This window comes from Tiliqua scincoides, chromosome 1 (genome assembly GCF_035046505.1).
Source record: "Tiliqua scincoides isolate rTilSci1 chromosome 1, rTilSci1.hap2, whole genome shotgun sequence".
Lineage (NCBI taxonomy): Eukaryota > Metazoa > Chordata > Lepidosauria > Squamata > Scincidae > Tiliqua > Tiliqua scincoides.
In genome coordinates, this window is record NC_089821.1 from 184,743,568 (window position 1) to 184,762,905 (window position 19,338).

General features: G+C 42.3%; 1 protein-coding gene across 2 annotated transcripts in view; it reads right to left on the minus strand.

The window, feature by feature from the left end:
- The window catches only part of RNGTT (RNA guanylyltransferase and 5'-phosphatase), a 232,203-nt gene that overhangs the window by 194,076 nt on the left and 18,789 nt on the right, over positions 1 to 19,338 (minus strand). For both annotated transcript variants that reach the window (XM_066612600.1, XM_066612605.1), the window contains exons 5-6: positions 19,084 to 19,159; positions 11,608 to 11,863 (exon numbers count right to left, since the gene is read on the minus strand). In XM_066612600.1, coding sequence (XP_066468697.1) covers positions 11,608 to 11,863; positions 19,084 to 19,159 — 332 coding nt within the window. The remainder of the gene's footprint in view (positions 1 to 11,607; positions 11,864 to 19,083; positions 19,160 to 19,338) is intronic.

Consider the following 19,338-nt stretch of genomic DNA (forward strand, 5'->3'; position numbering starts at 1 on the left):
TCAATCCATTTAGCAGTCAGAATCAGGGCAGAAGAATAAACAACTCACCTGAAAAAGACAATGAACTAGAGGCATCTAAAGCTTTCGTAAGAAAAAGAGAGGAGTTCCTAAAGAGAGAGGAGTTCCTAAAGAGTTCTGGGAAAAAGCTAATCTGCAAGAGTTAATAGAATTAGCCACAAAATACTGCCCCAAAGCCCGAGCCTGTAGCAGCTGTCCAACAGGTAGAGCCATCTGCCTCAGAACCAGCTGCCCCCATGATGCATATCATTTCTTGCCCCTCAAAGACCCCTTCTAGCAAACATCAAGTTTATTTGACTGTCAATGGAAAAAAGATACATGGACACAGATTCTGGGGCCAGACTGACCTCAGTTCATAGAAATTTAATGGAAGCATGTCAGCTTTTGCCTGGGGAAACATATAGGGTCAAACCTAATGAGAATCCTGAGATTTCTGTACCTAAAGCAAAAGTGCAGTTAGAATTTAGAGGTTGGAAAAGTACACGTATTTTGGCTGTACATTCAGACACGCCCACATCAGTTCTTTTAGAACAAGATTTTTGTGATGTTTTGGACAGGCAGAAAGTTGCAGCCATTGGAAAGTGTAATAGAGAAGCTCCAGTAGGCAGAAATCCATATGGATACGCCATGGCTTCTAAAACAGCAAAAGGAAGAGAGCATCCTTCAGCCATCACTTCCATCAGCCAAGACGTTAAAGCAGGAGTTATAAATTCCAAGCCTAGAATCAGGGAGAAAGGAACAATAGGAAGTGGAAGATTTCTAGCAGCACCCCGAAGAAGACATTATCGTGTTGGAGCAAAGACTGAACCATGTGTGTCTTCAATGCATTTTAAAACCTATTAAAAGGTCTTAACATTTTTGTTTCTTTGATGCTAAAAGTCAATAGATCATACTGGCCATTGGAACTCCCTGCCACTGTAGCCAGCAACAGGAGTTTGAATGCTAACTTAATGTTTCCTTAAAACTTTCTAGATTTCTCATGTATGCAATGCAAGAAGCCAGTGCATTGTTCTTAAGGAAAAGAAAAGCAGGAGGAACCCTCCTAATCTTTGTGCCTCAGAGCATGCACAGAGTGCAAAATATCAGCAATCTTTTGTTTTAACCCTTTTTGTTTCAGCAACAAGAAAGGACAGGGGGAAAAAAGCATTTGCTCTCAAGAGAAAGACTAAAGGTTTCTAAACCTTGTTTCTTTTACAGGACATCTGTATACATTTTATTTTGTTTGATGTAGCACCCCAATTTGCCTGTTGTATGCCACCCACAACAGACACTTTAACTGATGGACAGTGCGAGAGTCAGGATGTTTATCAGCCCTCCTGACTCTCAGTCAAGTCCAGTTGAAAGAAAACTAACAATTAGCTATCCAATGCTAATCTGGCACTGCAGCACAAATTAGGTGATAATAAATTCTAAAGTCTACATCTCACAACTCCTATACCTTAGTCATGTAACCTATATTCATGTAAATGAAAACCCAACAAGTGTACCTCATGTGTTCTGATCCAAGGAAGGCATATCCTGAGATGCAGTGAGCAGATAAAAAGGTTTTGCATGAAAAAACATTTCTCCATGGACTTAAGAGCTAAACCCAAACGAAACTCCAAGCAAGACAGTTAAGAGTTATTTTTGTTAAAATTATTTTTTTTAATGTGTTTACTCTTGTTTTACACTAGAAATTGTGTAATGTTTCAGCATTATCTCGTGCAGTGATGTCATTAGTATCTAGGCCGGGAAATGAATGCCAGTGCAAATGCCACCTCAAGCATCCTATCGGTGGACACGAGTTGAGCGAACTCACACCCCTGGAACTTTGGCGTGGACTGCAAGACAAGCTGGACCCATGCTCTGTTGGAATGTACTTCATCATGGAAGCAGCATGGCTGTCAGAACAATCTGACTCCTCACTCAGCCTGCAGACTCTCTCAGCAAGACAGCAAGGTGATCACTGAGCCATGGCAACGCTCCGGATCGACAGGTCCATGTATGGAACGGGATCCACACACTTCTCGAGTTTAAGCTGTGCCAGACGCCACCCCTTGGAGGTGCATTTCTCTGCATTATGCCATCTTGTTATCCAGCCTACGACCCTAAGATTCCAATAAGGGCAGTGCAATAATTCCCCTAAACAAAACAGCCCTTTTGGTAAGAGCTTCATATTAACTAATCCAGTTCCAATTACACCACCCACTCAAAAAAGTTATCATTGTGCAATGGGTGTACAAACGTGTCATGATAAGATACCCTAAATTTTCTTCTGTATGCACATAAATCACAGGAAATCTGTCTTGAGAAAGTGAGCACAGCAACTGGGTGATATCTTAAATTGATTTTCTTTCCGAAACTGCTTGGGAATCACATCATGTTTCAACTGACCTTTCTGGAATGTGAATGTATACTATTTATTTTGCCAAACCTATCTTACGAAAGTGTTCCGAGCAAAAGAATTGAAAAACAGGAAATGGCCCTTTCAACCAAAGATATCCACATTTTACTCACCACACAATCTTCTCTAAGCATCTGCAAATCCATATTTATACTATGTACAAGTGAGCTTCAAAATTCACTTATGAGATTTCATTAGATTAACATGTTTCTCAGTTGTCACTGCATTAAGCTTCAAATCTCATATTTTTAAAACCTCTTATTAAACCTTAACATCCAAAAAGCACATTTTGAAGTTAGATTTTCCAAAGTACCTGCCAATGAAGCTGTGGCAATTTTTTTACCTGTGCCTTAAAGCAGGCAAAGACTGATCAAGTGCAACAGTGCACTGAACCAAAGCCACCCACTTCAGTTCATGCCCTTACACTATACAAACCAGAAGAAGCAGGAAAGCTGCTATCAGCTAGCTGTAGATGTCATGCATGAGACTACATTCTAGAATGGTTTCAAATTAATATCTGCTCCCTACACCTTGTGGAGTTTAACACTTACAAGAACATTCATTTATTGAGACTATCCTTAGCCTAAAGTTGAATGGCAGTGTTTAATTTTCAAAATACTAAGCAACAAAACCCTTAAAATAAGACTACCTAACAAGCACTTTCCCTTGTAGATCTACATTTCTAGAGTTCAGTTGCATCCTTCTCTACTCAGCTACTAGCAAAGTCAAATCTGTCAGCCAAGAAGCATGTGACAGAATTGCTCTGTCCTCCATTTCCTGACAAAGAGAGTGCAACCAAAGTTGTAAAACTGAATTATACAAATATGCATATTAACCAAGTCATTCTCTCCCCTGAAATCGTTTCATCTTTGAATTCTGCTTTAATCATTAATATGCTTATTCACTCAATTTAGCTTTATAGTTTTTCAAATTACTAGGTGATAAAATGGAGACGAGCCATGGAGTTGCATATCTTTTGGTAGTATGGTCCTGGATGCCCTTGTCTGAATAAAGCATGCAGTTGATGGAAGAAAGGAAAATTAGTTGATGGGAGAAATCTTCATACTTTTTCCAAACTGGGAGGGAAGAAACCATTGCCACAATTCAGAGACTTCCTTAGCTGGGCTTTCATCACGCAAGAGTAGGATCCATCCATCCTGTATACAGTCACACAAACCACTTTTGAAATTCCAGAGCTTCAACAGCTCCTTCCACACAAGAGCCTCCTCACCTGCTATTTAGAACTAATAACGCTGCGATCAAGTTGGGAAAAGCAGCAAGCAAGGAAGCTGTGACTAGCATCACCTTCATCTGCTGCTCCTTCATCAGCTGGGACTAGGCCACTCAACCCTCTTTTGAATGTAGAGTGGATAAGAGGAGGGTTCGGTTTTACCCCTTTTAGTTCTGCCTTTGTGATCCAAACAGGGAAGGAATGAAACTATATGAAAGCATGCAACATGAGAGGCTGACAGTTGAGAGAAAGAGACAAGAAAATGCTACTGAGCAGAACAATTGTCTGCTTAGATGCAAGGCTGCTCTTCCATTAGTGGAAAACCTCTTTTGCTCACTTAAGGACCATTTGTGACCTAGCTGAAGAGCGTTGCCCAAAAAAAGTGATCGCCAAAATACAGCAAAGTTCTTCCATTTTAATAAGGTCTTTTACGGCCTACTAACATTGATGTTACAGTCTGTTATCTTCCTTCTTTGCGATAGTTCTCATACTAAGGGAGGAGGGAGGAAGTGTTCTAGATTGTCCAAAAGAAGGGGAACAATTTGGAAACAAGCTTGAATAATTAGTTTATGGGATTCATTGTCAAAAGACATACAAAATTATGCAGGGGATGGACAGAGTTGATAGAGAGATGCTCTTTACACTCTCACATAACACCAGAACCAGGGGACATCCACTAAAATTGAGTGTTGGGAGAGTTAGGACAGACAAAAGAAAATATTTCTTTACTCAGCGTGTGGTTGGTCTGTGGAACTCCTTGCCACAAGATGTGGTGATGGCATCTGGCCTGGATGCCTTTAAAAGGGGACTGGACAATTTTCTGGAGGAAAAATGCATTACGGGTTACAAGCCATGATGCGTATGTGCAACCTCCTGATTTTAGAAATGGGCTATGTCAGAATGCCAGATGCAAGGGAGGGCACCAGGATGAGGTCTCTTGTTATCTGGTGTGCTCCCTGGGGCATTTGGTGGGCCGCTGTGAGATACAGGAAGCTGGACTAGATGGGCCTATGGCCTGATCCAGTGGGGCTGTTCTTATGACATAGTACCTGCTGCTGGTTCGGATAGCCTTAAAGGGACAAACCGAAGAAGGCCAGGTCTATCAATGGCTTCTAGTCACATTATGGCTATATGCTGCCTCAAGTTTAGCAACAGCATGCCTCTGAATACCAGCTGCAGGGGAGCAATGGTAGGACAGAAGTATACAGCAATACATTTCACTTTCGTCTAGTTAGGGACCAGAACGTGAATGAAAGTCAAAAATGGACAAACATCAAAGCACAGTCTTATTTAGCTTGCAAATTTATTTTGGTCAGAAAAATACAAAAATCACTATGCAAAACCTTAAAACATGAATGTGGGCAATTTTTTAAAACAATGCACTCCAAATGATTTCTATTCAAAGACTGAAAGAAAGGGAGCGCACATGGCATGTAATACATTGACAATCATGGAAGGTTGGATGATATTGGATGATAAAGAAAGGCACATGGACAAAATTTGAAATGTGGTTTTAACTGAAAACAAAGAACAAAGCAATTAAGGAAAGACAAGTGGACAAAAGTCAAGGTATTGCTGTACCTTTCTCCCTAGTTTGTCAACTTCCCAGCAGCTGTTGGGACACTGTGGGAAACACAGGATGCTGGACCGGATGGGCATTTGGCCTGCTCCAGCAGAGTGTTCTTATGTTCTTATCGATTAAGATAGGACAGCTGATCAAAGAGAGTGAAAAGCCACAAGGCAAAAGGACACATGCCAACAACAAATGGAAGGGGATGCAACATATAGGTGTTTATAGGCAAATACAGGTCCAGCCTATTTATACACGGATTTTTTTATACACGGATTTGACTCAGTATGAATGGCCCTTGCAAATGAGAAGGAATGTGCTGATCCCTGGAGAAGGGGAAAAATGCATCCCTTTAAAATCAGTTTAAAAAACTGAACAGTCCTTTAACAATAGCCTTCCTTAATGAGAGAGAGAGGGCAGCTGGCTGACAATTCATCAATCCTTCTCTCTCCAGCAGACCCCTCCCTTCCCCCTAAGCAGAGAAAGAAAGGTGATCGAATTGGTGACGGGAGGGGCTGAGTGAAGCTCCTTTCTAAGCTCTTAGAGGAGGACTGATTGATGGATTGTCTTCTTAATTACTCTTATCTTACATCACAAAGGTCAGCAAGGCTGTTTTTAAATCACTGGAGCAAAGAAACTTTGTTTTTTAAATTGATTTGCTATAGTGCGCTTTTTGCCATCCACCTGAGTGCTTGGAACCCATGCGAATAATGAGGCTCAACCTGTACCTATAGGTTTTAGCAAATATCTAAAGCATCTGAACCAATATGGAGAGCACTTAGTTGCAAAGGGGAACATAGATAATGGGCCAATGAAAACCTGGTTGGAAAACTCTGATCCCAAACCTCCACTGCCTTGTGGCTACATCCAGTTATGGAAAAGGCTTCAGGAGTTAACCTCGAGGCAAAATCCAGAGCTGGAGTCCATGAGGCAGTTCATGGCTGAACACAGTCACATTCTGGCAACTCCTGTGACGCCGCTGGAACCAACTGTATTGGCCTCTGCCTTTCCATTGGACCATTTCAGCGACGTGGAGAGGGGGGATTTGCTGCATGGGTAACAGCCTATCCTCCATACCTACTTTACCCAGGCTTCGCGCACTGGAGAGGACACTCTGTTCCAGAACCACCATTCAGAACGTGACACCATAGTCTTCTGAGACTGAAGGATGCCAACTCACCCCAATACACAGTTACCTATGACACATAAAATGTCCTCTGAGGGCCAATCAGAACACTCAGAAAGGCACATGGTGCAGTGTTCCTGAGACTTCATTGTTTCTGAAAGAGTGGCAACAACAGCAAATGGCATCAACAGTGATGCTCACAAAAGGAGTTTTAGCAATGGAAGCAATTCACAAGGTTGCACAACCGCTGGCAGAAGAAATACCTTTCACCTTACTCATAGGTAGGGGCAACATCTGGCACAATGTCTTCCACTAGCAGAACCACCAAGAAGAGCATTTCCACTAGAGTAGTGTTTCTCAACATTCGTCCTCAGCTGTACCACTTCAAATGGTCCACCTATTCAAAGTACCACCAGAAGTAACTGGCAATGACATCACTGCCAGTTACTTCTGGATTGGGAGGTCAGGTGCAATGCAACAAACATCAGTAAGAGGCTCAAGGTCAACAGGAGGGCTTTTCTGAGTGTGAAAAACATGCCTTGGAGCCTTCTACCGCTGTTTGATGTGTCATGTTTCTGGTCTGGGTGTTGGGCAGAAGGTATCGAGGAGTCCTGAGAGTACCACCAAACCCCACCTCAAGTACCACTTGTGACACCATATCACTGGTTGAGAAACACTGCACTAGAGGATAATACCTCTGGATGCCACCCTGTCTGTGAAAGCCCAACACATTAAAGCTTAGGATTCTAGCATCACCTTCTGCCTAACTTACATGTTTATTCACAGGAACATTTTTACTTAACAGTCTTGTTGCTCATGCAACAAAAATTCCATGCCTGCAAACCTTTCAGCTTACCTCTTAAAATGGCAGTGGCAACAACTTTTTTTTCCTTTTTGCCATTCCTGCCAGCCACAGCAGCTCCAGCAGGGCTTAAGAAGCATTAATGGTGTACCGAACAGGGTTTTTCTCCTTTTCTTCCTGCAGACAGTGGCAGGTTTAACTCGCACTTGAAGCACTAAAAATTTTCCTAGTCTCTGGCTCGTGCCAGTTGTCATCATTTTTTTCTTTAGAATGTGCTCTACAGGGTCATTTTCTGTTGCATTCCAAAGGGGGAAAACATTGTGACCAGGAAGAGCCAGCTTTCACAGAACTGGTTTTAAACTTTCTGTTGCCTGAGGGGATGCAACAAATAAACTTTTAAAAAGAAAAAAACTTGGCTTAGAAAAGTTGCTTGCTGGGACATCAAGTCCAGGTCACCAACAACAAGGCAAAAGATTAATGCCAATGCTGGCTTAACGTTTTACTTAATATTGTCTCCCCTCCCGCCACAACTGGCCCAGTCATGAGGTGATCTGATATGGCTTGCATCAGGAATAGACAGTGGGGGGTGCAAGGGAGCAGTGGATTCAGGGCCCCCTTCATCCCAAATTTGCCATCCCATCTCCAGCCCGCTGCACATATGAGCTGCATTAATCTGCTTCCTATCATGCTTCATTATGCATTTTTCATAAATTCAGAAATGCATGATTTCTAGTTTTATTTACAGGAACCATGAAAACATTGGGTGGTATCCCTAGTCCTGCTTCCCCCCCAAATCCACATTATGAAGTGATTTAGTCTTACGCTTTTTGAAAACAGGTAGATTAATCTTGCTAAACAAGTACTCAATTCATTGTGTTTCACTAGAGCAGTGGTTCTCAAACTGGTGAGTCACAACCCACCAGTTCATGTAAAGGTTCCCCGTCCCTTTAAGGGGCGGGGGAAGGGGAGAGGCAGGGAAGCGATCCCCAGGATCGCGCCCATTTGGGGGGTGACGGGGATGCTTGTGACTTACTTTCAGAAGGCAGGGCTGCAGAAGGCTGGAGGAGATGCGGGGAGCCCTGCGCAGCCCTGCACAGCACTCCCCGAGGCTTGGAATTTTCATTGAAAGCGGACGCAAAGTGCCTTCTGCAAAACGGAAGTGCTTTGAGCCCGCTTTCTCCGAACGTTCCAAGCCTCAGGGAGTGCTGTGCAGGACTCCCCGCACTTCCTGCAGCCTGCTGCAGCCCTGTCTTCCGAAAGTAAGTCAGAAGCACCCCCCTTGCCCCCCTTCGCAGTGTGTCGCTGCCCTAGCCCCTCCCCCACAAAGACTTACTGAGGGAGTAAAGCTCCCTCAAAGTTTGAGAACCACTGCACTAGAGGTTACCAACATTTCTATATTCTGCAATTTAACAAATTTAGCAAATAAGAGGTGGGGGAGATGGGAAAGAGGGCAGGGGACTTAAAGGAAGGGAGAGGAGGGACAGAGGATAAGGAGAGCTGATAGAGTGGTGGGAGGAAGGAGCTGTGTGAGTGGGAAAGAGAGGAAGATAGAGCATGGAGAGTGAGACGAAAGGAAGGGAGACAAAGCAGAAAGGGCTGGGCAAGCAAAACATAAGGAAGAAGGTGAAGCAGAGGCAGAGGAGAGAGAGAGGAGAATGTGGGAAAGGTAGAGATGAGAATAAAGGGGTGAGATGGGAACGTGGAGGTCAAAGCAGAATGAAATGGGAAACCAGGACAGAGAGAAGACTGAGGAGCAAGAAGGGAAGAAAAGAAGGAGAGGAAACAAGAAACCTAGCAGGGGACAAAACAGTTTGGAACCTTGAAGAAGACATAAGCAGGTGGGAAAGGCAAAACAGAAGGACTACTGATGGCGGCCAGTTGCCAGCGTCCCAAAGTGGACCCTAAGCTTCCCATGCATCATCAAGGAGCCAAGAAAGGCATCCATGTGATTTTCAGCTGCCAGCTCTCACCACCAACTGGCAGAAGATATTTGAGCCAAGTTCTTGGGGCTGCCAAGCCTACAGTTAGCAGAGATCTATATGAACACTGGAAGAATCCACTTTCCCCCCCTCCCCTTTCTTCTCTGCTTCTCATTTTGGCAATGAACTGTAGCATGCTAGGTGGGCTGGTGGAAGAAGAAACCCCTCAATAAATCATTCTTCAGCAACATTCAACTGGTTCTATCTTCCCTTTTGACCATCTTACCCTTGGCCATGTCCTACCCACCCCCTTTGATGTGGAATTCCTGTCCTGGGATGGTGCATAGGTGGAGGGAGTAGCAACATAGTTAGAACAAATATTAAAAGCAAGCAGCTAAAACACATAAGATGTGAAATCTTAATCAAGCAAACACCAATGCAAAATCCATGCACTACGATCACATTCATGCAAAATCTCTTACATATAGCTATGCAATTCATCGTAAAAATAATTTGTTTTTTAAAAGTTCACATTACCACTTGGCAAGCCATCTAAAATAGAAAAGGTTATGCAAAAACTGTATACTGTACTAATTTAAGAAGCATTCGGAATTTCAATTTCATGGCAAGCTGAAAAGCATCGAAGAGTTCTGTTGTTCTATATAATAATTAAAAGCAAGCTTCTAAGTTTCAAGGTCTACTAAAAACAGATTTTTAATGTACAGAAAATCCATCAAGTATGTCTAACATTTTAGAGAAACCTTTATAATGCCAATTCTGTGGGAGCTACAATTTAAGCTCAAGTTTTAAAGACAAAAACTGTTTTAGTGAACTTGTTCATCCTTATATCCATGATACTCTTCTCTCCAGCACCCTCCCCCCAACAAATCGACAAACAAAATAAGGAAATTCTACCAGACCACAATAATCTTATTAATACTAATAAGATTAAATCCTAAGCAGATTGATCTTTTTTGCATCTATTATTCTAGGCAAGATGCTGTTGGTTTATCATGGAGTTGAGAGATTTTTGGGCTTGGAATTCTTGTGAAGGGCAGTGTAAGGAAAACACTAAACAACAAGCTAAGAAGCAGACGAACCAATAGCCACCACTAAAGCAAAGCTGCAGTGCAGGAACAGATATTCGGAGGGCCACTTCCCACTCTGAACACAAAATGGAGTATATCATGTCTCCACTTCCATTTGCCATGGACTCCCTTACCCAACACTTCCAAGAAAGACTGTACCATCAGCAACGACACTACTGATGGAATCCAAACAGATATAGGTGACCTCGTGAGGTTATATCCAACAAGTGGCCATATTCAAAGTCTGGTGCCAGCCACATAAACATTTTGCACTCTGCTCCTCCACCAACATCAAGGCTGAATTCCTGAATCTTTTTGTGCATTGGATTTCCCATAGGTTAGCAGCATGTCTGTGATCACACTGTAGTAAATGTAGTGAAAACGGGTTATTATTCTACTCAACTCTTAATAAATGCATCAGGCTCATAAAGACCTGGAGGACACAGCTCACCCTTCCAACTGAGCTCTCCAGTACCCTTCAGCCATGTATGGATTGAAACTGACCAAAATTACCAAGCTCGTGGACTAACATCAACCCAACCAAATAGAGTTGCCATCACACCTTTCTGTCAGGTCCTCAGCCGGGGAAACTAAGGAACTACCAGGTTCTAATTACTAAGTAAGACCAAAAGATTTCAAGCCGACAAGATTCTTCCTTCCTTGGCATTTACAAAAATACAGTAACGTGACTTCTGTTGTCAAGGACTGGACCAAGATTTTCCGAACCAGCAAGCACACTGCAATGAGGTTGATTACATAAACTTATTAAAAGGAAAGGGGGGGAGTTAACAGCAAATGAAAGTGTATGGCTTAGGAATACAGCAGGAAGACAAGAAAACAACAAAAACTATCCCTCCTAGCTACATTTAGGTATCCTCACATCAGGAGCATAATTTTATGAGCATATACACAATTATGGAACCACCATCCTTTAGCATGGCCAACTGCCATGCTAAATCTATCAAAATGGGAGGCAACTAACGGACCCACACAGTGATTTTTAAAAAATACTTTTTGTGTGCCTTCTAGAAGGTTCTCACCAATGAGAAGCCTAGAACCATAGAAGAGTCTCAAAGTCTGATGTAACCGACTCTCAATCACCTCCCAACCTGAAGAACATGGTTGAAGTCAATTTCTAATTAGTGGTCCAGGCATCTTGGCCTTGCAGAAATCAAAACAATCAGACAACACAGGTGCTTCTCATTATACCATCCTAACAGTCAGTTTTATGTCCTGGCAACAGGGCCTGGAAAGGTCACAGCAGTCTGACAAGACTAATGTTTTTATGGATTTTATCACCTTTTCTCCTAGCAAGGATGACACAGGTTTTTCTTACAAGATGGATTCCAAGGCATCACAAAATGGAAACTTTACAGACTCTGGTTCAACTTGACACTGTTAATAGCGACAAATTCATAGTTAAAGTTCAAGTACAAACTAAGCTTCTTTTGGGCGGGGGGACAACATTACCAGTTTTAAATGCTCTTTTCTTCTTTTGCCAGAAAAGGATGTTGATGATCCGGCTTCCGATTCCTGGGTTCCTGGTCTGCAGTTGTCCTCATCTTCTTCCTCTTCGTCATCTTCCTCAAAGCACCACTCTGGTAATGGTGGGGGTGCTGGTGCATCCGCTACATCACCGTAACGCCGAAACAGCTCTTTCAAATAATCAGCTTTATAGATACCAGGTGGCCTTGCTTGGGCAAAAATAGCCACAGCTGCTTCAATACTGCAACAAAAAACAAACTAAGTGAAGAAATCATCCCAGAATGCTTATAACCCTTGACTTTACATGTTAAAGTCCATGTGTCTAGGGGGTAGCAAGACAGAGCTGGTAAGCCTGACACAACACACATAAGATACTGATCTCCAGCAACAGACAGTGTGCTCAGAGACATCCTCCATGGGATCAGGAATATTGAGCATCCCTCCCCAGGCATAGCATGTGTCTTAGCCCCCCCTCCAAACATGTGTTGTATCACATGAAAAGTAAACTTTGACTAGGACTTTTCTTTATCATCTACCATCATTGATACCATGTAGTGAACAAGAAGCTTCACTACATTTTGTAAGAAAATATTTTTTTTAAAAAACAGATTACTCAAAATAAAAAAGAATGGAAATATTGTGGAAGAGTTCCCCCCTTCCAAAAAAAAAACCAAAAAACAAAAAACCAATGGCATGCACCATATGGTAAGATAAGAACAGCTCTATCTCCAAACCCTAAGAAAAGGCACAGAGCACTTCCAATCAGGCCCACAGGCACAAATGACACATGTTAGAACAGAGCTCTCTGAGCTGCCCATCCACTGCAGCAAGCTGTACTCAGAAATCTGCAGAGGTGACAAGAAACCTAAGGCACTGAGGGCTAGTTCTAGACAGCAAGACTGCTGCTGGAATCAATGTGCAGAGTCACTGACTAGAAGATGCAGCTAAGAGTGACTGACCATACAACATTTTAAAGCCATGGCAACTCCCATGGTCAGACTACTGAGTCAGGCAACATCTTATCAACCTCACAAGGCTCTTAGGTAGTATTCACCAAGGGCCCAGGAACTTTAGGAAATATTCCTCACAGAGCTGCATCTTGCTTAAGTGTTTTGGTTTGTTTTTTAAATTTCTTACTGATGTATCAAAAACGACTGGAAAGAGAAATAAAGAACCCTAATCACTTTTACTGGTTTTTCTTCTAGATTAAATACCCAGTGTACCTTGGTGGAGCACATTTTCATTGCAAACACAGAACAAAGTAAGATAGTTAATTATGTGTTACTGGCTTCAGGCACAGAAATCATGCCTTGCAAAGAGAAGAAATTCAGACTCATGGAGCACACTGTTCTAGGGAACAGAAAGCTACTTACAAAACTCTGTCTGGATGCTCTTTCCTTAAACTAAGTGTAAAGTTCATTTACGTATTCACTATACATCTATAGTTTCTATTCTTCACATGCTTAAGGGATAAATATATGCAGACAATTCTCAAGGGAAAACATTTTGCTCATCAGTAAACAATGCCTAACTTTAAAAAACAAAAGTGACTTTTTTGAAATATGATGCACTTACATGCAACTGGCAGCTTAAGGCAGTGGCTCCCAAAGTGTGTACTGTGATGTCCCAGCACACCACAAAAAGCATCGAGGACACCACAGTATCCTCTTGCCGCTTTTTGAACGGCTTCTCATTAGCATTACGCAATGCTAACAGAAAACGGGTTGGAGGGCTGCAATCAATGTGACACTGACAGGAAGCAAACAGCACAGGAGACAGCAAGACACAAACAGAAACAGATGCGTCATTTGTGTGATGGGAGATTTGTGAACCACTTCTTGTCAATGTCACATTGATTGCAGCCTCCAACCCACTTCCTGTTAGCACTGCACAACACTAACAGGAAGAAGGTTGGAGGGCTGCAGTCAATGTGACACTGACAGGAAGCAGATAGCACAGGAGACAGCAAGACACAGGTAAGGGGGGGCTGCAGAGACAAATAAGTCACTTGTGCAATGGGGAGGTTTCCTTCCTTTCTTATATTTTCTGAGGAGCACAGAAGGCCTAGGCTCCATTTTCCATCATGCCATGCCATGGGAAAGTTTTATATACACATACAAATATACACATAACCACAAGAAAGGATGCCCCTGAGCATGTAAAGAGCACCTTTCTCTTAAGAGCAGTGCCCAGTTTCTGCTCCCTTGCTCACGGCCTGTAGGTCAAGGGAGCTGTGGGTCAAAAAAAAGTTTGAGAACTTCTGTCTTAAAGCACTGTTTCTCATACTTCCCGGGAGTAAATCTCCCAAGATAAGTCTTTGTGGGAGAGGGGAAAAGGTAGTGACATGATTCCCAGGATCACACTGCTACAGGGAAACTGGGGCTATTTTTAGACATGTGCTGTCAGGGTCCAGGGGGTGAGAAGCCCTGCAGAGTGCTTTGAAATATGGCTTGCAAATAGTGAAAGGTCCAGTTTCATCGTGATCACAACTTTTACTTTGTACAAGCCGCGGGGAGCCCTGCAGAACGCTCCATGGAACTCCCCACACAGCACAAACTCTAATAGCATGTAAGTTTAAAAATAGCCTCCCTTCCCCCGGCACGATCCCGTGGATTGCATTGCTGCTTTCCTTCTGCTCCCGCTACAGAAACGGGCACTGTTACACAGGCTGGTGGGTTAAGACCCACCAGCTTGAGTATCATTGCCTTAAGGAAATCCTCAATACCCCTGATTTCTCTTTTTTCCCCCTCTATTAAGTCCACTATATTTCAAACCTACTGCACTATCAAACCATGGCTGTGTCCTACAGAAGTTGTCAAATATGAAAATTTAATGACCACAACGAGCCCCTGGCCAGTGCTATCGAAAGTGCTCTGGCAAGATATTTCTTCAAACATTCAAGAACAGTCCAGAGAACATATATGAAGAATATCTAAAACTGGTAAATACTTGATTAAAAGAAGTCATATCTGAACAAAAGGTGTTTAAGATCTCTGCAGCACTAATCTCAGAAATATCTAGCTACCTGAGATCAAATGCAGGCTAGTGTTTATTAGGGGGTTCAGCACCACTATCTAAAACTAGGGAAAGGGGAGGGCTGGTCTTCTAGGCAGAAAATATGACTCTGAAAAATGCCTTACATAAAGCCTTTCAACAATACAGCCTTCAGAGTAAGCCATATGATAACAAAGTATCAATCAAAGAGAACAGAAACATAAAGGCCTGTGGGAAAAATGCACTATGTCCAAGGTAGTTTGGATCATCAGGAGCCAAATAACAGAGCTCCATTAACTGCATTGCTTACAAGACACCAAAAAAAAACACTTCAATGCTAGACACACATCATGATATACAGACTTCAGGCAAGCCAAAAATTCATTACCTGGTTGCAAGATTCATATCTTAATGTGTTTGATCAGAATAAAATACAAAACAAGGTGAAGGCTTATTAAATTAAACAGCACAAAGAAAACTGATTAAGAATAAACTGGCAGACTTCAAAACACTAGGAGGAACTAGGATCTAGGAGGGCAGAATGAGGATTACCCTCAAAGTCATTAAATAAGGAATTGCACCAACACAGTTTCCGATGGCTATACATTATTTTTTATTGCGCTATACAGGATACTTGTAGAAGTGACATTTGTTGGTTATTGTTTGTAGCCATTTCCCAGCCATTTCCCTTCATCTGATCCACCTAATTCAAAGGAGCTAGTAAAACCCATGATAGTGAAAAGCTGCAAGATAACCTGCACTGTTCTACCAGGATGCCACTCAAAAGGCATTAAAATTGCCTTTTAAGCAAGTAGAATACACCTGTATGAGCAATCCGAGATCAGAAAAAATTTACAGCACAAAATTAAGAGCTCAACTACCTGGAGCTTTTAATATTCTGATGCAAGACCTCCCTTTTGAATTACATCTAGCTACATACATGCAAGTTTGTATGCATGTTTTCTGTAGGAGGGAGTTAAAATGAGTGAGCAGACGCACAAGACTTGGTACAGCCTAGTATTTTTTGTGCTGATATTACCAATTATCCCTCTACAGATTATGGCACATTAAAAATTTGTCATGGCCTAAATAACGCTTACAAGGACAAGCACAATTTTCTGATAACTGAAGAACGGTCTCTCAGTGGCATAACAAACATACCCAATGGCTAAAACATTCAAGCTAGAAAATTAAAAATAGCATAGAACATGCTAAAACAGTTCACTGAAGCAGTAGCAACTTCTATGTCCCCTTAAGTACTTGAATCAGTACAGAATAGTCAACCCTCGTCTAATACAAGGCGTTGTTCCAGGGCTTGTATGTAACGCAAAAATCACATATACTTACATCATATACTTAAATACCTTACATCAGAAAGATAGGTACAATCTTTTATACATGGGGAAAGGGGGGCTATGACTGCCTGAGGCAATAGCAACTTCATTCTTCAATCTCAGGCTCACCCCAGGGCATGTATTTAATAAGTGGAATTGCCTTCACTACTTAAACTGTTTTTCTGTATTTGTCTGTCTGGTTTGCCAAACGTGTATAGTTGAATTCAAACAAGAAAACTGAGCAAGTCAACTGTGCCCAAGATGAGGGGCAACTGCACAGTAGTGTAGGCAAGATCTAGGTCAGCAAGAAGAATACACAGAAGGAGAAACAGAACCTGGGTGACCCCTGCCATACAACCTATCATGGATGAGGGGGTGTGTCACTATTTCCTAAGAGGAACACCTAACCATTTACTTCCAACTAAGGAACATGGCTGGCTATTTCTCAGCAGCCACCAAGAACTTTTTCCATATCCTGGAACTATACCATTTACAGGTGGGGATACCAAGAATGCTGTGAAGTACAGCCTAAACACATCACTCAAATAAATACAGGACTAGCTCAGATGCTACAGAATACTATACCATGTTTTCCCACTACACAAAAAATCCTTTGGAGTTCACGTGCTCGTCTCTCCTCCCCTCCTTTTTCTGCATCAACAAGGAGAGGGAAAGTTCCACATTATACTGAGAAATTGTAGATATAACTACAGCTAGGGAAAAACTAAACAAGATCAAAGCATTGTTTCAAATTCATGTTTGTTCTTCCCCAACTGAGGTTTGGTGATCCACTGTTCCTAAGTTCAGATGTCACAGAGAACTGTGGTTTACTGCAGTGGAAGTAAAAGCTTTCCCTATCTGCAAGCATACAAGCCAGATGGAGAGAGAAAAGAGTGTCCATGGTGAACAGAAGTTCACACAAATAGCAAGTATCTATTGATTTTTATTACACATGAAATGGATCACAGCTATAGTACATGCTAGACCAGGGGTGGGCAAACTTTCAGCTTTAGGGCTCCTGGAACTTTTACAATTGTATAAGGGAGGGAATTTCAGCAGGTGCAGACATTTCTGCACCTGCTGAAATTCCCTCCCCTATAGTCTAGTAGAGTCTACACCAGTGGTTCTCAAACTGGTGGGTCACGAAAAGTGGGAGGGAGCAAGCGGGTGCTTGTGACTTACTTTATGAAGACAGGGCTGCAGTGGGGTGCAGGGAGCCCTGCGCAGCCCTCTGCAGAATGCTCCCTTCAAACCTTCAGAGAAAGCTGGTGCAAAGCACTTCCGTTTTGCAGGAGGTGCTTTGTGCCCGCTTTTCCTAAACATTCCAAGCCTCAGGGAGTGCTGCAGAGGACTGTGCAGGGCTCCCCGCACCACCTGCAGGCCCGGTGCAGTTCTGTCTTCATAAAGTAAGCCACAAGCACTCCCCCCTCGCCCCGCCTTAGCAGCACGATCCTGAGGATGATGATGATGATGATAATAACAACTAAGTATTTATATACCGCCTTTCTGGTCATCAGATTACTCCTCTGACTTTATTCAAGGTGGTTTACATAGGCAGGCGTTTCTAAATCCCTCAAAGGGATTTTTACAATCATAGAGATTATAAAGAACCAACTCTCTTTCAAGAACCAACAACATTTCAGAATGGATCTTCCTGGTTTAGTCTCACATCTGACCTCCAGTTCTCCCATGCAGGCTGGAAAGCAGCTCCATCTCTCACATGGAGGGCAGCCAAGACGCTTCTTCTCACAGCAAGAGCAGGTGGAATCACTCAGCTTGGCTTGCCAGCTGCTTCAAGGTTTCACCATTCTTAGGGAAATGCCGGCGTCCTCGAACTGGCGACCTTCTGATATTATCTTCAGGCTAACGGAGGCTCTACCCTCTAGACCAGACCTCCTGCCCCCTGGGATCACGTTATTTCCCTAGCCCCTCCCCCACAAGAACTTAATGAGGGAGTAAAACTCCCTCAAAGTTTGAGAACCACTGGTCTACACAATTGTTAAAGGTCCAGGACCTCTAAAGTTGAAAGTGTGCCCACCCCTGTGCTAGACTGAACTGGAGGGAAAGAGCCACCAAGGACCATAAAGATGCTACCATTTGAGTTACCCAAAATTCAGCTGTTTACATAATTGTAGATGACAAGGTCAAAGGTCCTGTGGAATTCTTTGCTTTGACTTGTGCTTTTTATTACACAAAAAGGAAAAACTGAACCAATGCAATTCTAATTTTTACTAAAAAGGATTCATAAGTTAGACCAGCAATTTTCAACCACTGTGCTCTGGCACTTTGGTGTTCCACAGGAGTTTGAGGGAGGGTCATATATTAGTAGAGCCATTGGGGAAAGTGAGCCTCTGGCCAGCAGTATGATGTGCCTTGTCAATTGTCAAAAAAAGGATGGTGTAGCTTGACAATTTTAGCTCCTTCTCAGTGTACCATGAGATGAAAAAGGTTGAAAATTGTTGAGATTCTTGACTCTATACATCATTTCTAGAACACAATGCCAAAAAGAATTACAGCATCCTAAATTGAAACACTCACAACTGATGCAACTGCCATATAGCACTGTCATATAACCAGACCAAATTGGCTATTAAAGTCACACACACCAACTCCAAGAGTATGGTCTTAAGTCTGTTAGATGCACACTGAATGCCATTCTAGCACTCTTCCTCTCACTGTCATTGATTTATGCCCCATAGAGTAAATATTTGGCTCACACGTAGCAACTAATCACCCATCAACAAGAGCTTTGTAACCTGCTTCTTAAAGCTGGATGCCACTGACAGACACCTGAGGAATTCCACTGGCAGGAAAAATTAGCCTTCGTGTGCTGTAACCAGCTATTCCCTTTCAAACAATAAAACCCAACAATCACTAATTCAACAATGCTATTGTGTTACAGGCATAAGAAAATCATTTTAAAAATACTGTCAGAACTATGCCATGTAGTCTTGGATACTAGGATCAGCGCTCCCACTAAAAGAGCAGGCACTTCAAAAACTAAAATCTTAGATTAAGCCATATCTAAATGCATACAGTCCACTTATAAAACAATGCCGACATTTACAGCCATTAATGTGTGGTTAATAACATTTCCCCCACCATATACACAAAAATAAGGGTATCAAATTACCTCCAATCCATTTTCTCAACCAGAAAGGCACAGATAAGAAAACCAGTACGATTGAAACCATGTGTACAGTGGACGCCTAGAAAACAAAATAAATTATCGTTAATCCTTAAAATTGATTGTTTTTGTTGATATTAGCCAGTTCTCAAACATGTTCTCCCTTACAGTGGGTTATCTTCAACCACCATCTTCAACCACTGTCACATATACTTCTCTCCCCCAGTAATATATTTGGAACAGCAACTCTGTGTTAGCAGA